This window comes from Anolis carolinensis, unplaced genomic scaffold (genome assembly GCF_035594765.1).
Source record: "Anolis carolinensis isolate JA03-04 unplaced genomic scaffold, rAnoCar3.1.pri scaffold_14, whole genome shotgun sequence".
Classification (NCBI taxonomy): domain Eukaryota; kingdom Metazoa; phylum Chordata; class Lepidosauria; order Squamata; family Dactyloidae; genus Anolis; species Anolis carolinensis.
Genome location: NW_026943825.1, coordinates 13498785 through 13517184, shown reverse-complemented (window position 1 = coordinate 13517184; position 18400 = coordinate 13498785). Strand labels below are relative to the sequence as shown.

The 18400-nt window shown below is 47.1% G+C and overlaps 1 protein-coding gene and 1 long non-coding RNA gene across 3 annotated transcripts in view; one reads left to right on the top strand and one right to left on the bottom strand.

Annotated features, from left to right (window-relative positions):
- LOC134294391 (uncharacterized) overlaps window positions 1–18400 on the top strand; it is a 74334-nt gene that overhangs the window by 12272 nt on the left and 43662 nt on the right. The window lies entirely within an intron of this gene.
- Window positions 1–18400, bottom strand: part of LOC100562855 (neuronal acetylcholine receptor subunit alpha-7) — a 43251-nt gene that overhangs the window by 18743 nt on the left and 6108 nt on the right. For both annotated transcript variants that reach the window (XM_062965288.1, XM_062965287.1), the window contains exons 3-7: window positions 13752–13891; window positions 8684–8728; window positions 6407–6516; window positions 4498–4577; window positions 1581–1748 (exon numbers count right to left, since the gene is read on the bottom strand). In XM_062965288.1, the coding sequence (XP_062821358.1) occupies window positions 1581–1748; window positions 4498–4577; window positions 6407–6516; window positions 8684–8728; window positions 13752–13891 (543 nt within the window). The remainder of the gene's footprint in view (window positions 1–1580; window positions 1749–4497; window positions 4578–6406; window positions 6517–8683; window positions 8729–13751; window positions 13892–18400) is intronic.

Below are 18400 nucleotides of genomic sequence, written 5' to 3'. Positions count from 1 at the left end.
TAGAACTAAAGGGCGGGGCTAGGGAAGGGGGCGGGGCCTCTTCCAAAGAGACCAAGACAGGGCTGAGCCTCTATCCCTCTCCTGAGAGGCCTTTTAGGACTAAAGGGCGGGGCTAGGGAAGGGGGCGGGCCTCTTCCAAAGAGACCAAGACAGGGCTGAGCCTCTATAGCTCTCCTGAAGCACTTGTTGCGACACAGAGGGCGGGGCTAGGGAAGGGGGCGGGGCCTCCTTCCAAGAGCCCGAGACAGGGCTGAGCCTCTATATCTCTCCTGAGAGGCCTTTTAGGACTAGAGGGCGGGGCTAGGGAAGGGGGCGGGGCCTCTTCCCAAGAGCCTGAGACAGGGCTGAGCCTCTATATCTCTCCTGAGAGGCCTTTTAGGACTAGAGGGCGGGGCTAGGGAAGGGGGCTGGGCCTCTTCCCAAGAGCCTGAGACAGGGCTGAGCCTCTATATTTCTCCGGAGAGGCCTTTTAGGACTAAAGAGCAGGGCTGGGGTGGGGGCGGGGCCTCTTCCCAAGAGCATGAGACAGGGCTGAGCCTCTATATTTCTCCTGAGAGGCCTTTTAGGACTAAAGAGCAGGGCTGGGGTGGGGGCGGGGCCTCTTCCAAAGAGACCAAGACAAGGCTGAGCCTCTATACCTCTCCTGAAGCGCTTGTTGCGACACAGAGGGCGGAGCCAGGGAAGGGGGCGGGGCCTCCTTCCAAGAGCCTGAGACAGGGCTGAGCCTCTATACCTCTCCTGAGAGGCCTTTTAGGACTAAAGAGCGGGGCTGGGGTGGGGGCGGGGCCTCTTCCAAAGAGACCAAGACAAGGCTGAGCCTCTATACCTCTCCTGAAGCGCTTGTTGCGACACAGAGGGCGGAGCCAGGGAAGGGGGCAGGGCCTCCTTCCAAGAGCCTGAGACAGGGCTGAGCCTCTATACCTCTCCTGAGAGGCCTTTTAGGACTAAAGAGCGGGGCTGGGGTGGGGGCGGGGCCTCTTCCAAAGAGACCAAGACAAGGCTGAGCCTCTATACCTCTCCTGAAGCGCTTGTTGCGACACAGAGGGCGGAGCCAGGGAAGGGGGCAGGGCCTCCTTCCAAGAGCCTGAGACAGGGCTGAGCCTCTATACCTCTCCTGAGAGGCCTTTTAGGACTAAAGAGCGGGGCTGGGGTGGGGGCGGGGCCTCTTCCAAAGAGACCAAGACAAGGCTGAGCCTCTATACCTCTCCTGAAGCGCTTGTTGCGACACAGAGGGCGGAGCCAGGGAAGGGGGCAGGGCCTCCTTCCAAGAGCCTGAGACAGGGCTGAGCCTCTATACCTCTCCTGAGAGGCCTTTTAGGACTAAAGAGCGGGGCTGGGGTGGGGGCGGGGCCTCTTCCAAAGAGACCAAGACAAGGCTGAGCCTCTATACCTCTCCTGAAGCGCTTGTTGCGACACAGAGGGCGGAGCCAGGGAAGGGGGCAGGGCCTCCTTCCAAGAGCCTGAGACAGGGCTGAGCCTCTATACCTCTCCTGAGAGGCCTTTTAGGACTAAAGGGCGGGGTATAGAGGCTCAGCCCCGTCAGGCACTTGGGAAGCCTGTGTCCTGGCAGGGTTGCTTACCCACGAGGTCCCACTCGCCGTTGGCCACGTATCCGGAGGTGTCCGACTCCATCATGCGCAGGTCCAGGAGCCACCCGTCGTAGGTCCAGGAGCCGAACTTGAGGTCGCACTTCTGGGTGTCGAAGGGGAACCAGCGCACGTCGATCCGGCAAGTGCTTTTGAGGATGCCTTCAGAGGAAACGGGCCCCAAAGGAATGAGCAGAGAACTTCCAAATGTCCTCGTTTCTTCTGCATCGTCAACGAAACATCTCCTCAAACCCAAACCTCACACAGCAGCCACCAACCTGGTCCTTATTTTATCTATTTTTGGGGAGCTGCTCCAAAGTCTGCTTCTTAAACAAGACATTCAGATTTATTTATTTATGTACAGTATTTATATTCCGCCCTTCTCACCCTAAAGGAGACTCAGGGTGGATCACATTATGTACATATAGGGCAAACATTCATGTCAGAGTGATTTTCAGCGCAGCAGTTGTTGGATGGAATCAGAATGAAGAGACATCCAAGACGATGGTAAAACTATATACAGTCGAGTCTCACTTATCCAACATAAACGGGCTGGCAGAATGTTGGATAAACAAATATGTTGGATAATAAGGAGGCATTCAGGAAACGCCTATTAAACATCAAATTCGATTATGATTTTACAAATTAAGCACAAAAACATGTTATACAACTAATTTGACAGAAAATGTAGTTCAATATGCAGTAATGCTAAGTAGTAATTACTGTATTTACGAATTTAGCACCAAAATATCATGATGTATTGAAAACATTGACTACAAAAATGCGTTGGATAAGCGAGTGTTGGATAAGTGAGACTCTACTGTACAAGTTTTACTGAAAGCAGTAATAAAGACAAACAGACTTGCAGGCAATAGACACAGGACTCTCACTCAAGGCAGACAGAAACAGAACAGAACTGATGCAATCAGTAATGCATGCACACTTGTGTCTGGACACTCCCCAGTTCCAGCCACACATCAAGGTCAACACAGCTTCTTAGTAATTAACTCTTTCCAGACTATAGCACACTCTGGATGATGCAATCAGTATGCAATACAAACCAAGACACAAATTGCATTTAAACACTATCAATACACAATCAAAGGAGGTTACTTGGATGGACTAACTGGCCTCCGTATAGAGATTTGCTAAAAGGGACAGCACCTACTTTTCAATTAAAGTCACAAGTAGAAATACAGGAAAAGTATAAAGAAGTAACTTGGCTGCAATACCTACAAATTAAAGAATATTTCAATATGGACAGTAAATTAGGCTTCTCCGAGGAAGACATCTGGGAAAAATTGATTAAATCTGAGAAAAAATTAATTACAGTAATATACAATAGACTTCTTGAATGGTCCACCGAAACAGAACAAATTACAAATTCAATGACAAAGTGGGCAAGAAATATTGGAAGACCAATACAAATTCACGAATGGGAAGAAATTTGGTTGAGGAAAATAAAGTATACATATGCATCAGACTTAGAAGAAAATTATCTGAAAATGCTGCACCGCTGGTATATGACCCCAGCAAAATTGGGAAGAATGTACCAGAACATGGACAATAAATGTTGGAAATGTAAGACAAATGAAAGTACAGTAGAGTCTCACTTATCCAATATAAACGGGCCAGCAGAACGTTGGATAAGCGGATATGTTGTTGGATAATAAGGAGGCATTAAGGAAAAGCCTATTCAACATCAAATTAGGTTTTGATTTTACAAATTCAGCACCAAAACATCGTGTTATACAACAAATTTGACAGAAAAATTAGTTCAATACACAGTAATGTTATGTAGTAATTACTGTATTTATAAATTTAGCACCAAAATATCACGATATATTGAAAACATTGACTACAAAAATGCGTTGGATAATCCAGAATGTTGGATAAGCGAGTGTTGGATAAGTGAGACTCTACTGTACATTCTTCCACTTATGGTGGACATGTAAAAAAACAGCAGATTTTTGGAAAATTATCCATGCTGAATGTTAAAAAATCTTCAAAAAAATCTTTCCCTATGAAACCGGAATATTACTTATTGGGTATGTTTGATTTGGGATTATTTGCAGATCGAAATTTGGACAAAATATTTACTTTTTTAACAACAGCAGCGAGAATAGTCTTTGCAAAAAGGTGGAAGTTGGATACCACTCCTGAACTGAAAGACTGGATTATCAAAATTATGGATATAAAAGACATGGACAGGTTAACATTCTTATTAAAAGAAAATAGCGGCAGCGGATTGAAAAAGACAGACTGGACACTTTTAGAAAATTATCTCAAGAAAGATTAAAGACGTAAGAGGGAAAGAAGTTACATTTAGTTTCTATATTGACTTTAACAAGTTGTTATTTTACAGGAGTAGAAAGAGCGGAAGTCATCGAATACTCCTTTCTGGACTGTGTGTATGGTACCTTTTTTTTTTTTAATCGTATTTCATACTTTCCTATATACTTATTGTTCCCCCACTTTCATGTATAAAGGAAATCTTCTATTTTTTTTCTATTTTTTGTCTCTTTTACTTTCCTCTTTTCTTTCCTACTTTTCTATATTTTATATTGTTCCCCCACTTTTTATGTATTGAAAATACTCTTTTCTTGTTAATAAAAATTATATATGAAAAAAAAAAAACACAAAGCCCACATTAACAATTCAATGCCCATATACACATAGAACAGAGACAGACACAGAGGCAATTTAACCTTCTTCTGAGTGGTACCTTCTTTCGGGTTGCTAGGTCAGCAATGAGCAGGGGCTATATTTTATTTTATTTTTTTAATTGACGGGTGCTCACCCCGGCCACGGGCTGGCCTCGAACTCATGACCTCATGGTCAGAGTGATTTATTGCAGCAGGCTGCTCACCAGCCTGCGCCACAACCCCGGCCCCTGTGAAATGCATCTCACCTGGAGGAAGCCACTGGCAATATCCGCTGGAGTTGACCAAGACGTGAGTGTGGAAAGTGGAGTCGAACTCCTCATTGGCGCTGGAAGACACATCGGGAAAGATGTTTGATTAGGAACAAAAATCTATACACACCCACAAGGGAGACACCAATGGCCTTCCTCCAATGACATTGCAGGTTATGGCGAGCACCATGAACATGTCCAAGAGCCCTGCCAATGTCCACAAACACCATCCTGCCCACCACCCATAGTAAAGGGGACAATTCCATCCTAGATTTTCTGTTTTACCTCCACCACAGACATCCCAGTGTTTCTGACTCTCTCCACTGGTGTGGAATTTGCATGACCCCGCCCACTCCCTCTCCCGTAACCCTTTCCTATCCTTTTCTATGACACACAACCAACAGGAATTGATCAGCAACTGAACATACTAGAGAGGGTTGTTGTATGGCTGTGTGGCCATGTTGCAGAAGCATTCTCTCCTGACGTTTCGCCCACATCTATGGCAGCCATCCTCAGAGGTTGTGAGGTATGGAGAAACTAAGCAAGGAAGGTTAATATATATCTGTGGAAAGTCCAGGGTGTGAGAAGAACTCTTTTTTTTCCGGTAAATTTTTATTAATAATAAATGTAAGTTAATTTATCCATATTCATTATTTCTAAGACTTTATTTTGCCATTCTTCTCTTTTCGGTATTTCTTTTGATCTCCACTTCTTCGCATATGTTATTCTGGCTGCTATTGTCAGGTGGTTAAATAGAATCTCTTTGTCTTTGTCTTTATCCAAATCCAACATGCCTAGCAAAAAATATTCTGGCTCCTTTTTAATGTTAGTCTTTAATATGTTTTGTATTTCTCCGTGTATATCTTTCCAAAAATTTTTAGCTTTTGGGCAGGTCCACCATGTATGAAAAAAGTACCTACCTGTTGTTCACATTTCCAACATTTGTTGGAGACATTTTTGTAAAATTTTGAATTTTTTGTGGTGTAATATACCATCTATATATCCTTTTATACCAGTTCTCTCTTAAGTCGAATGCATATGTGTATTTGATTCTCTGATTCCAAATCGTTTCCCATTTTTCTAATTTTATTGGATGTCCAATATTGGCTGCCCATTTAATCATACACTCTTTGATTTGCTCTGTTTCTGTAGTCCACTCTAATAATCTTTTGTATATTTTGGTAATTATTTTGTTTTCAGATTTCATTACATTGTCCCAAAAAGAATACTTTTCTGGGAAGCCTTTCTCTTTGTCTATTTTGTAAAATTCTTTGATTTGTATATAGTGGAGAACTCTTTGTCAGTTGGAAAGCCAGTGTGAATGTTGCAGTTAATCACCTTAATGAGCATTGGAAAGATTCATCTCCTGGCTATTTCTGCCTGGGGGCATCCTTTGTTCAGAGTCATTAGCTGCCCTTGAAACTCTTCTGTTTTCAGAGTGTTGCTTCTTATTTACTGTTCTGATTTTGGAGTTTTTAATACTGTTAATTTTCATGGTTTCCTCCTTTCTGTTGAAGTTGTCCACATGCTTGTGGATTTCAATGGCTTCTCTGTGTAGTCTGACATGATAGTTGTTGGAGTGGTTGAGCATTTCTGTGTTCTCAAATAATATCCTGTGTCCAGGTTGGTTCATCAAATGCTCTGCTCTGGCTGATTTCTCTGGTTGAGTTAGTCTGCAGTGCCTTTCATGTTCTTTGACTCGTGTTTATCCATGCCACACAGCCTCTGAGGATGCCTGCCATAGATGTGGGCGAAACGTCAGGAGAGAATACTTCTGGAACATGGCCACACAGCCCGAAAGACATACAACAACCCTGTGGTCCCGGCCATGAAAGCCTTCGACAACATACTGAACCTCTCTTTGGCCTCAGGATCCCAGGATAGAACGAGTCGGAACCCGACCCACCTGTTGTACAAAAGGATGTCCGGCTTCCAGACGCTGTCCGGAGTAAAGCGCAGAGTCTTCACGCCGGGATATTCCGTCTCGTTCCACCGCAAATAATGATCGTACCAATACTGAAAGAGGGAGAGAGCATTTGGACAGTAAAATCAGGACAGTAAACAAAGAACAACACTCAAAAAAATTCCAGACAGGAAACAACCAGGAGCCATCTAACACCTCCCAACAAAGGATTCCCCCAGGCTTTGAAGCTGCAAGGCTATTCAGTGCTAATCAAGGTGGTCAACTGCAACGTTCCCAACCGACAAGAGTTCTTTCTTTCTCCCACCCTGGACATTATTCCGCATCTACATAAACCCCACTTGCCTAGTTTCCAACACACCTCACAACTGGGTTGCGGTGAGTTTTCAGGGCTCTATGGCCATGTTCCAAAAGCATTCTTTCCTGACGTTTTGCCTGCTTCTATGGCAGGATGCAGGCAAAACATGAGGAAAGAATGCTTCCGGAACATGGCCATACAGCCCGGAAAACTCAGCAACCCAATGATTCCAGCCACAAAAGCCTTCGACAAGACCTCACAACCTCTGAGGATGCCTGCCATAGATGTGGGAGAAACGTCAGGAGAGAATACATCTGGAACATGGCCGTACCGCCCAGAAAACTCACAGCAACCCAATGCTATCGCTGTTGGCACCGGTTTGCCTCCATAGATACCTATTATAACTACTACTACTACTATTACTATTGTATTATGTAAGATGCTATCACTGTTGGCACCAGTCTGCCCCCATAGGTACCTACTATTATTACTACTACTACTATATTATGTAAGATGCCATCACTGTTGGCACCAGTTCACCCCATAGGTACCTACTATTACTACTACTACTACTACTACTACTATATTATGTAAGATGCCATCACTGTTGGCACCAATTCACCCCATAGCTACCTACTGCTACTACTACTACTACTATAGTATGTAAGATGCCATCATTGTTGGCACTGGTCTGCCCCCATAGGTACCTACTATTACTACTACTAATACTACTACTATATTATGAAGATGCCATCACTGTTGGCACCAGTTCACCCCATAGCTATCTACTGCTACTGCTACTACTACTATAGTATGTAAGATGCCATCATTGTTGGCACTGGTCTGCCTCCATAGGTACCTACTATTACTACTACTACTACTACTATATTATGAAAATGCCATCACTGTTGGCACCAGTTCACCCCATAGCTATCTACTGCTACTGCTACTACTACTATAGTATGTAAGATGCCATCATTGTTGGCACTGGTCTGCCCCCATAGGTACCTACTATTACTACTACTAATACTACTACTATATTATGTAAGATGCCATCACTGTTGGCACCAGTTCACCCCATAGCTATCTACTGCTACTACTACTACTACTACTACTACTACTATAGTATCTAAGATGCCATCACTGTTGGCACCAATTCACCCCATAGCTACCTACTACTACTATTACTACTACTATAGTATGTAAGATGCCATCATTGTTGGCACTGGTCTGCCCCCATAGGTACCTACTATTACTACTACTATATTATGTAAGGTGCCATCACTGTTGGTACCAGTTTGCCCCCATGGGTACCTACTACTACTACTACTGCTACTACTACAGTATCAAAGATGCCATCACTGTTGGCACCAGTTCACCCCATAGGTACCTACTATTACTACTACTACTATATTATGTAAGCTGCCATCACTGTTGGCACCAGTTTGCACCCATAGCTGCCTATTATTATTATTATTATTATTATTATTATTATTAAGCAGCTTTAGGGGCAAACTGGTGCCAACAGTGATGGCATCTTATAGAATATAACAACAACAACAATATAATAAATAATAATATCTTATTATTAATATTAACTGGCAGCAATTCATATTAACCGATTCCAAGCATTTATTGCAATGTGACCAACAATATAAAAATAATAATAATAATAATATCTCACTTTAATTTTTGCAACTGAGATGCAAAGCAGTTCACAAATACAATTCATAGTAACCGACTCCAAACATTTATTGCAATGTGAGCAACAATATAATAATAATAATAATAATAATAATAATAATAATAATAATAATAATAATAATAATAATAATAATATCTCACTTTAATCTTTGCAACTGAGATGCAAAGCAGTTCACAAATACAATTAATCTGAATTGACGGAGGAGACTGAACATCTTGGATCCTCCGCCTTTGCAAACTACCCTGAAACTACGTCTTACCATCTGGAGCCAGACGTTGGTGGTCAGGACTTGGTTCTTCTCATCCTAAAAAAAGAGGAAAGAGCAGAAGGAAAAAGAGAGGGACGTGAGAGACGGAGAGGCAACATCTCAACCTCAAGAGGAAGGCGATGACAAAAACTGGATTTGGGCTTTCATAGCACTGGGTTCGAATCTCAATCCAGTGGGTGATTGTGGGCAAGTCACGCTCTCTCAGCCCCAAAAGGCAGCCAATGCGAACCTGGGATGGACAGAGTTATGAGCTCTGAGATAGGGCTGAGCTTCTACCCCTGTCTTGCAGAGACTGCCAGGACACAGGGGGCGGGGCTAGAGGAGAGGGGCGGGGCCTCTTCCCAAGTGCCTGATGGGGCTGAACCCTGTCTCGGGCTCTTGGAAGGTGGCCCCGCCCCCTTCCCTAGCCCCGCCCTTTAGTCCTGAAAAGCCTCTCAGGAGAGGTATAGAGGCTCAGCCCTGTCTCGGGCTCTTAGAAGGAGGCCCCGCCCCCTTCCCTAGCCCCGCCCTTTAGTCCTGAAAGGCCTCTCAGGAGAGGTATAGAGGCTCAGCCCTGTCTCAGGCTCTTAGAAGGAGGCCCCGCCCCCTTCCCTAGCCCCGCCCTTTAGTCCTAAAAGGCCTCTCAGGAGAGGTATAGAGGCTCAGCCCTGTCTCGGGCTCTTAGAAGGAGGCCCCGCCCCCTTCCCTAGCTCCGCCCTTTAGTCCTGAAAGGCCTCTCAGGAGAGGTATAGAGGCTCAGCCCTGTCTCAGGCTCTTAGAAGGAGGCCCCGCCCCCTTCCCTAGCCCCGCCCTTTAGTCCTAAAAGGCCTCTCAGGAGAGGTATAGAGGCTCAGCCCTGTCTCAGGCTCTTAGAAGGAGGCCCCGCCCCCTTCCCTAGCTCCGCCCTTTAGTCCTGAAAGGCCTCTCAGGAGAGGTATAGAGGCTCAGCCCTGTCTCAGGCTCTTAGAAGGAGGCCCCGCCCCCTTCCCTAGCTCCGCCCTTTAGTCCTAAAAGGCCTCTCAGGAGAGGTATAGAGGCTCAGCCCTGTCTCAGGCTCTTAGAAGGAGGCCCCGCCCCCTTCCCTAGCTCCGCCCTTTAGTCCTGAAAGGCCTCTCAGGAGAGGTATAGAGGCTCAGCCCTGTCTCAGGCTCTTAGAAGGAGGCCCCGCCCCCTTCCCTAGCTCCGCCCTTTAGTCCTGAAAGGCCTCTCAGGAGAGGTATAGAGGCTCAGCCCTGTCTCAGGCTCTTAGAAGGAGGCCCCGCCCCCTTCCCTAGCTCCGCCCTTTAGTCCTAAAAGGCCTCTCAGGAGAGGTATAGAGGCTCAGCCCTGTCTCAGGCTCTTAGAAGGAGGCCCCGCCCCCTTCCCTAGCCCCGCCCTTTAGTCCTGAAAGGCCTCTCAGGAGAGGTATAGAGGCTCAGCCCTGTCTCAGGCTCTTAGAAGGAGGCCCCGCCCCCTTCCCTAGCTCCGCCCTTTAGTCCTGAAAGGCCTCTCAGGAGAGGTATAGAGGCTCAGCCCTGTCTCGGGCTCTTAGAAGGAGGTCCCGCCCCCTTCCCTAGCTCCGCCCTTTAGTCCTGAAAGGCCTCTCAGGAGTGATATAGAGGCTCAGCCCTGTCTCAGGCTCTTAGAAGGAGGCCCCGCCCCCTTCCCTAGCCCCGCCCTTTAGTCCTGAAAGGCCTCTCAGGAGAGATATAGAGGCTCAGCCCTGTCTCAGGCTCTTGGACGGAGGCCCCGCCCCCTTCCCTAGCTCCGCCCTTTAGTCCTAAAAAGCCTCTCAGGAGAAATATAGAGGCTCAGCCCTGTCTCGGGCTCTTAGAAGGAGGCCCCGCCCCCTTCCCTAGCTCCGCCCTTTAGTCCTAAAAGGCCTCTCAGGAGAGGTATAGAGGCTCAGCCCTGTCTCAGGCTCTTAGAAGGAGGCCCCGCCCCCTTCCCTAGCCCCGCCCTTTAGTCCTGAAAGGCCTCTCAGGAGAGGTATAGAGGCTCAGCCCTGTCTCAGGCTCTTAGAAGGAGGCCCCGCCCCCTTCCCCAGCTCCGCCCTTTAGTCCTGAAAGGCCTCTCAGGAGAGGTATAGAGGCTCAGCCCTGTCTCGGGCTCTTAGAAGGAGGCCCCGCCCCCTTCCCTAGCTCCGCCCTTTAGTCCTAAAAGGCCTCTCAGGAGAGGTATAGAGGCTCAGCCCTGTCTCAGGCTCTTAGAAGGAGGCCCCGCCCCCTTCCCTAGCCCCGCCCTTTAGTCCTGAAAGGCCTCTCAGGAGAGGTATAGAGGCTCAGCCCTGTCTCAGGCTCTTAGAAGGAGGCCCCGCCCCCTTCCCTAGCTCCGCCCTTTAGTCCTGAAAGGCCTCTCAGGAGAGGTATAGAGGCTCAGCCCTGTCTCGGGCTCTTAGAAGGAGGCCCCGCCCCCTTCCCTAGCTCCGCCCTTTAGTCCTAAAAGGCCTCTCAGGAGAGATATAGAGGCTCAGCCCTGTCTCAGGCTCTTAGAAGGAGGCCCCGCCCCCTTCCCTAGCTCCGCCCTTTAGTCCTGAAAGGCCTCTCAGGAGAGGTATAGAGGCTCAGCCCTGTCTCGGGCTCTTAGAAGGAGGCCCCGCCCCCTTCCCTAGCTCCGCCCTTTAGTCCTGAAAGGCCTCTCAGGAGAGGTATAGAGGCTCAGCCCTGTCTCGGGCTCTTAGAAGGAGGCCCCGCCCCCTTCCCTAGCTCCGCCCTTTAGTCCTAAAAGGCCTCTCAGGAGAGGTATAGAGGCTCAGCCCTGTCTCAGGCTCTTAGAAGGAGGCCCCGCCCCCTTCCCTAGCCCCGCCCTTTAGTCCTAAAAGGCCTCTCAGGAGAGATATAGAGGCTCAGCCCTGTCTCAGGCTCTTAGAAGGAGGCCCCGCCCCCTTCCCTAGCTCCGCCCTTTAGTCCTGAAAGGCCTCTCAGGAGAGATATAGAGGCTCAGCCCTGTCTCAGGCTCTTAGAAGGAGGCCCCGCCCCCTTCCCTAGCTCCGCCCTTTAGTCCTGAAAGGCCTCTCAGGAGAGGTATAGAGGCTCAGCCCTGTCTCAGGCTCTTAGAAGGAGGCCCCGCCCCCTTCCCTAGCCCCGCCCTTTAGTCCTAAAAGGCCTCTCAGGAGAGATATAGAGGCTCAGCCCTGTCTCAGGCTCTTAGAAGGAGGCCCCGCCCCCTTCCCTAGCTCCGCCCTTTAGTCCTGAAAGGCCTCTCAGGAGAGGTATAGAGGCTCAGCCCTGTCTCAGGCTCTTAGAAGGAGGCCCCGCCCCCTTCCCTAGCCCCGCCCTTTAGTCCTGAAAGGCCTCTCAGGAGAGGTATAGAGGCTCAGCCCTGTCTCAGGCTCTTAGAAGGAGGCCCCGCCCCCTTCCCTAGCTCCGCCCTTTAGTCCTGAAAGGCCTCTCAGGAGAGGTATAGAGGCTCAGCCCTGTCTCGGGCTCTTAGAAGGAGGCCCCGCCCCCTTCCCTAGCTCCGCCCTTTAGTCCTAAAAGGCCTCTCAGGAGAGGTATAGAGGCTCAGCCCTGTCTCAGGCTCTTAGAAGGAGGCCCCGCCCCCTTCCCTAGCCCCGCCCTTTAGTCCTGAAAGGCCTCTCAGGAGAGGTATAGAGGCTCAGCCCTGTCTCAGGCTCTTAGAAGGAGGCCCCGCCCCCTTCCCTAGCTCCGCCCTTTAGTCCTGAAAGGCCTCTCAGGAGAGGTATAGAGGCTCAGCCCTGTCTCGGGCTCTTAGAAGGAGGCCCCGCCCCCTTCCCTAGCTCCGCCCTTTAGTCCTAAAAGGCCTCTCAGGAGAGATATAGAGGCTCAGCCCTGTCTCAGGCTCTTAGAAGGAGGCCCCGCCCCCTTCCCTAGCTCCGCCCTTTAGTCCTGAAAGGCCTCTCAGGAGAGGTATAGAGGCTCAGCCCTGTCTCAGGCTCTTAGAAGGAGGCCCCGCCCCCTTCCCTAGCCCCGCCCTTTAGTCCTGAAAGGCCTCTCAGGAGACATATAGAGGCTCAGCCCTGTCTCGGGCTCTTAGAAGGAGGCCCCGCCCCCTTCCCTAGCCCCGCCCTTTAGTCCTGAAAGGCCTCTCAGGAGAGATATAGAGGCTCAGCCCTGTCTCAGGCTCTTAGAAGGAGGCCCCGCCCCCTTCCCTAGCCCCGCCCTTTAGTCCTGAAAGGCCTCTCAGGAGACATATAGAGGCTCAGCCCTGTCTCGGGCTCTTAGAAGGAGGCCCCGCCCCCTTCCCTAGCCCCGCCCTTTAGTCCTGAAAGGCCTCTCAGGAGACATATAGAGGCTCAGCCCTGTCTCGGGCTCTTAGAAGGAGGCCCCGCCCCCTTCCCTAGCCCCGCCCTTTAGTCCTGAAAGGCCTCTCAGGAGAGATATAGAGGCTCAGCCCTGTCTCAGGCTCTTAGAAGGAGGCCCCGCCCCCTTCCCTAGCCCCGCCCTTTAGTCCTGAAAGGCCTCTCAGGAGACATATAGAGGCTCAGCCCTGTCTCAGGCTCTTAGAAGGAGGCCCCGCCCCCTTCCCTAGCCCCGCCCTTTAGTCCTGAAAGGCCTCTCAGGAGACATATAGAGGCTCAGCCCTGTCTCGGGCTCTTAGAAGGAGGCCCCGCCCCCTTCCCTAGCCCCGCCCTTTAGTCCTGAAAGGCCTCTCAGGAGAGGTATAGAGGCTCAGCCCTGTCTCAGGCTCTTAGAAGGAGGCCCCGCCCCCTTCCCTAGCCCCGCCCTTTAGTCCTGAAAGGCCTCTCAGGAGACATATAGAGGCTCAGCCCTGTCTCGGGCTCTTAGAAGGAGGCCCCGCCCCCTTCCCTAGCCCCGCCCTTTAGTCCTGAAAGGCCTCTCAGGAGAGATATAGAGGCTCAGCCCTGTCTCAGGCTCTTAGAAGGAGGCCCCGCCCCCTTCCCTAGCCCCGCCCTTTAGTCCTGAAAGGCCTCTCAGGAGACATATAGAGGCTCAGCCCTGTCTCGGGCTCTTAGAAGGAGGCCCCGCCCCCTTCCCTAGCCCCGCCCTTTAGTCCTGAAAGGCCTCTCAGGAGACATATAGAGGCTCAGCCCTGTCTCGGGCTCTTTGGAAGAGGTTCGTTGGGGAGAGAAAACCCCATAAAGGTGGGTGTTCCTCCCGCTTCTGCCAAGGCCACTTACCACGTCCATGATCTGCATTAAGCTCAGTGTGAAGTGGATGGTGATGGGCTGGGCATCGTCCCCCACGGGCCTTTCCAGGGGAGTGTAGTCCTCCATCAGGTCCTTCAGCAGCTGCCGTTGGTGGAATCCCCCTTGGGATCCTGAGAAGCACACAGAGGAAGCAGTTTTAGCACCACAGATTCCCCCCAGGCAGGAAAGCACTGCAAAGCTATTCAGTGCTAATCAAGGTGGCCAATTGCAACACTCACACCTGCCTCCAACAGACCAGAGTCCTTTCTCCCACCCTGGATATATCTAAACCCCACTTGCCTAGTTTCCAACTAGACCTCACAACCTCTGAGGATGCCTGCCATAGATGTGGGCGAAACGTCAGGAGAGAATGCTTCTGGAACATGGCCGTACAAACCCAAAAAAGTCACTTCTGGAGAAGTTTTTCCGCATGGCAATTGAGTCATTTTGGTTTCCAGGAATCCTTGGTTTCACTCTCAGATGCATTTATTTATGAGTCTGTTTTTGGCAACCCTGACGTTTCTTTCCAGCACATTTCGAATGAGCTGATTTCTGGCATTTATTTTCAACATAAATCAAAACCTAAGAATCTCTGAACATAAAAGTTTGCAAGATGTAGTTTTACAAGGCTGTGAGCCTTCTCTACCCGAACTACAACTCTCAAGAGTCCGATCAGTTCTGGTGGTGCCAAACTGCATTAATCCTACAGTGTAGATGCCGGGTTACTGTGAGTTTTCCAGGCTGTGTGGCTATGTTCCAGAAGCATTCTCTCCTGACGTTTCGCCCACATCTATGGCGAGCATCCTCGTGGGTTGTGAGGTCTGTTGGAAACTAGGCCGGTGGGGTTGATATATCTGTGGAAAGTCCAGGGCGGGAGAAAGAACTCTGCCTGGGAGTCCTTTGTTGGGAGGTGTTAGCTGGCCCTGATTGTTTCTTGTCTGGAATTCTCCTGAATTCTTCTGAATGTTGCTCTTTATTTATTGTTCTGGTTTTGGAGTTTTCTTGTGGTCATTTTCATGGTTTCCTCCTTTTCTGTTGACATTGTCCACATGCTTATGGATTTCAATGGCTTCTCTGCTTAATCTGACACGGTGGTTGTGGTCCAGCTCCCAACAAAGGATTCCCCCAGGCAGGAAGCAGCCAGGCTTTGAAGCTGCAACCCTATTCAATGCTAATCAAGCTGGCCAATGGCCACATTTACACAGACAACAGACAAGACTTCTTTCTCTCATCCTGGACAATGGAGGCAAGTGTGACTGTTGCAGTTGGCCACCTTGATTAGCATTGAATGGCCTTGCAGCTTCAAAGCCTGGCTGCTTCCCGAGGCAAGGGTGAGTTGCAACATTTGCACTTGCTTCTAACAGACAAGACTTCTTTCTTTCTCCCACACTGGACATTGGAAGCAAATGTGTTGCAGGTGAGTACCTTGATTAGCATTGAATGGCCTTGCAGCGTCAAAGCCTGGCTGCTTCCTGAGACAAGTGTGAGTTGCAACATTCGCACTTGCTTCTAACAGACAAGACTTCTTTCTTTCTCCCACACTGGACATTGGAAGCAAATGTGACTATTGCAGGTGAGTACCTTGATTAGCATTGAATGGCCTTGCAGCTTCAAAGCCTGGCTGCTTCCTGAGACAAGTGTGAGTTGCAATATTCCCACTTGCCTCCAACAGACAAAGAGTTTTTTCTCCCACACTGGACATTGGAAGCAAATGTGACTGTTGCAGGTGAGTACCTTGATTAGCATTGAATGGCCTTGCAGCTTCAAAGCCTGGCTGCTTCCTGAGACAAGTGTGAGTTGCAATATTCCCACTTGCCTCCAACAGACAAAGAGTTCTTTCTCCCACACTGGACATTGGAAGCAAATGTAACTATTGCAGGTACCTTGATTAGCATTGAATGGCCTTGCAGTGTCAAAGCCTGGCTGCTTCCTGAGGCAAGGGTGAGTTGCAACATTTGCACTTGCTTCTAACAGACAAAGAGTTCTTTCTCCCACGCTGGACATTGGAAGCAAATGTGACTATTGCAGGTGAGTACCTTGATTAGCATTGAATGGCCTTGCAGCTTCAAAGCCTGGCTGCTTCCTGAGACAAGTGTGAGTTGCAATATTCCCACTTGCTTCTAACAGACAAAGAGTTCTTTCTCCCACGCTGGACATTGGAAGCAAATGTGACTATTGCAGGTACCTTGATTAGCATTGAATGGCCTTGCAGTGTCAAAGCCTGGCTGCTTCCTGAAACAAGTGTGAGTTGCAATATTCCCACTTGCCTCCAACAGACAAAGAGTTCATTCTCCCACCCTGGACATTATTCCACAGGTATATAAACCCCACTGGTCTAGTTTCCAACAGACCTCACAACGTCTCAGGATGCCAGCCATAGTTGTGGGCGAAATGTCAGGGGAGAATGCTTCTGGAACATGGCCAGAAAACTCACAGAAACCCAACAAAGCGCAAGAGGGAAGGAAGGCGAAGAAGGGAAGGAGATGCTCCTGTTTGAAATGCAAGACCTTAAGCCGATCTGACAAGGCTTGGCCTCCTTCCCAAGGAACCCAAGGCTCTGCATCAAATCCAACCTGGCAAGCAGAAAAATCATTCCAAAAAACGAGAGAGCTTTAAAAAAAAAGGGAAGCTTGGATTTTTGGACGGGAAGAGAGAGGAAAGCATGCATTTTGAAAGAATATTATTATTATTATTATTATTATACACACACAGATGCTGCAAACTGCAGGAAGGGAAAAAGAGAGAGGAGATTGGAACCAAAAGTGCAGAGGAACGTGAATATTCAAATCCCAAATCTTTCAATGGAGATGGCAGATTAAAAGGGGGAAAATATATTATTATTATTATTATTATTATTATTATTATTATTATTATTATTATTATATACATACAGAGATACACAATGCTGCAAACTGGAGGAAGGGAAAAAGAGAGAGGAGTTTGGAAATGAAAGTGGAGAGGAAGGTGAATATTCCAGTCCCAAATCTTTCAATGGAGACGGCAGATTAAGAGGGGAAATAATAATAATAATAATAATAATAATAATAATAATAATTATCATTATTATTATTATTCACACGGAGATGCTGCAAACTGCAGGAAGGGGAAAAGAGAGAGGAGTTTGCAACCAAAAGTGGAGAGAAACATGAATATTCAAGTCCCAATGGAGACAGCAGATTAAGAGGGGAAATAATAATAATTATTATTATTATTATTCACACAGAGATGCTGCAAAGTGCAGGAAGGGAAAAGGAGAGATGAGTTTGGAACCAAAAGTGGAGAGGAACGTGAATATTCAAGTCCCAAATCTTTCAAAGGAGATGGCAGATTAAGAGGGGAAATAATAATAATAATAATAATAATAATAATAATAATAATAATTATTATTATTATTATTATTATTATTATGCATACATACAGAGATACACAATGCTGCAAAGTGCAGGAAGGGAAAAAGAGAGAGGAGTTTGGAACCGAAAGTGGAGAGGAACATGAATATTCAAGTCCCAAATCTTTCAATGGAGATGCCAGATTAAGAGGGGAAATAATAATAATAATAATTATTATTATTATTATATGCACACAGAGATACACAATGCTGCAAACTGCAGGAAGGGAAAAAGAGATGAGTTTGGAACTGAAGGTGTAGAGGAACGTGAATATTCAAGTCCCAATGGAGACAGCAGATTAAGAGGGGAAATAATAATAATAATAATAATAATAATAATAATAATAATAATAATAATAATATACACACAGAGATACATAATGCTGCAAACTGCAGGAAGGGAAAAAGAGAGAGGAGTTTGGAACTGAAAGTGGAGAGAAACATGAATATTCAAGTCCCAAATCTTTCAATGGAGACAGCAGATTAAGAGGAGAAATAACAATAATAATAATAATAATAATAATAATAATAATAATAATAATAATTACACAATGCTGCAAACTGCAGGAAGGGAAAAGGAGAGAGGAGTTTGGAACCGAAAGTGGAAATATACATGAATATTCAAGTCCCAAATCTTTCACTGGAGACGGCAGATTAAGAGGGGAAATAAATAATAATAATAATAATAATAATAATAATAATAATAATAATATACACAGAGAGATACATAATGCTGCAAACTGCAGGAAGGGAAAAAGAGAGAGGAGTTTGGAACCGAAAGTGGAGAGGAACATGAATATTCAAGTCCCAATGGAGACGGCAGATTAAGAGGAGAAATAATAATAATAATATTAATAATAATAATATTATTATTAATAATAATAATAATAATAATAATAATAATAATAATAATAATAATTATATACACAGAGAGATACACAATGCTGCAAACTGCAGGAAGGGAAAAAGAGATGAGTTTGGAACCGAAAGTGGGATGTGTTCCTTGGGGAGAAATGTGAATATTTAAGTCTCAAATCTTTCAACGGAGACGGCAGATTAAGAGGGGAAATAATAATAATAATAATAGTAATAATAATAATTATACACACATACACAATGCTGCAAACTGCAGGAAGGGAAAAAGAGAGAGGAGTTTGGAACTGAAAGTGGAGAGGAACGTGAATATTCAAGTCCCAAATCTTTCAAAGGAGACACCAGATTAAGAGGGGAAATATTATTATTATTATTATTA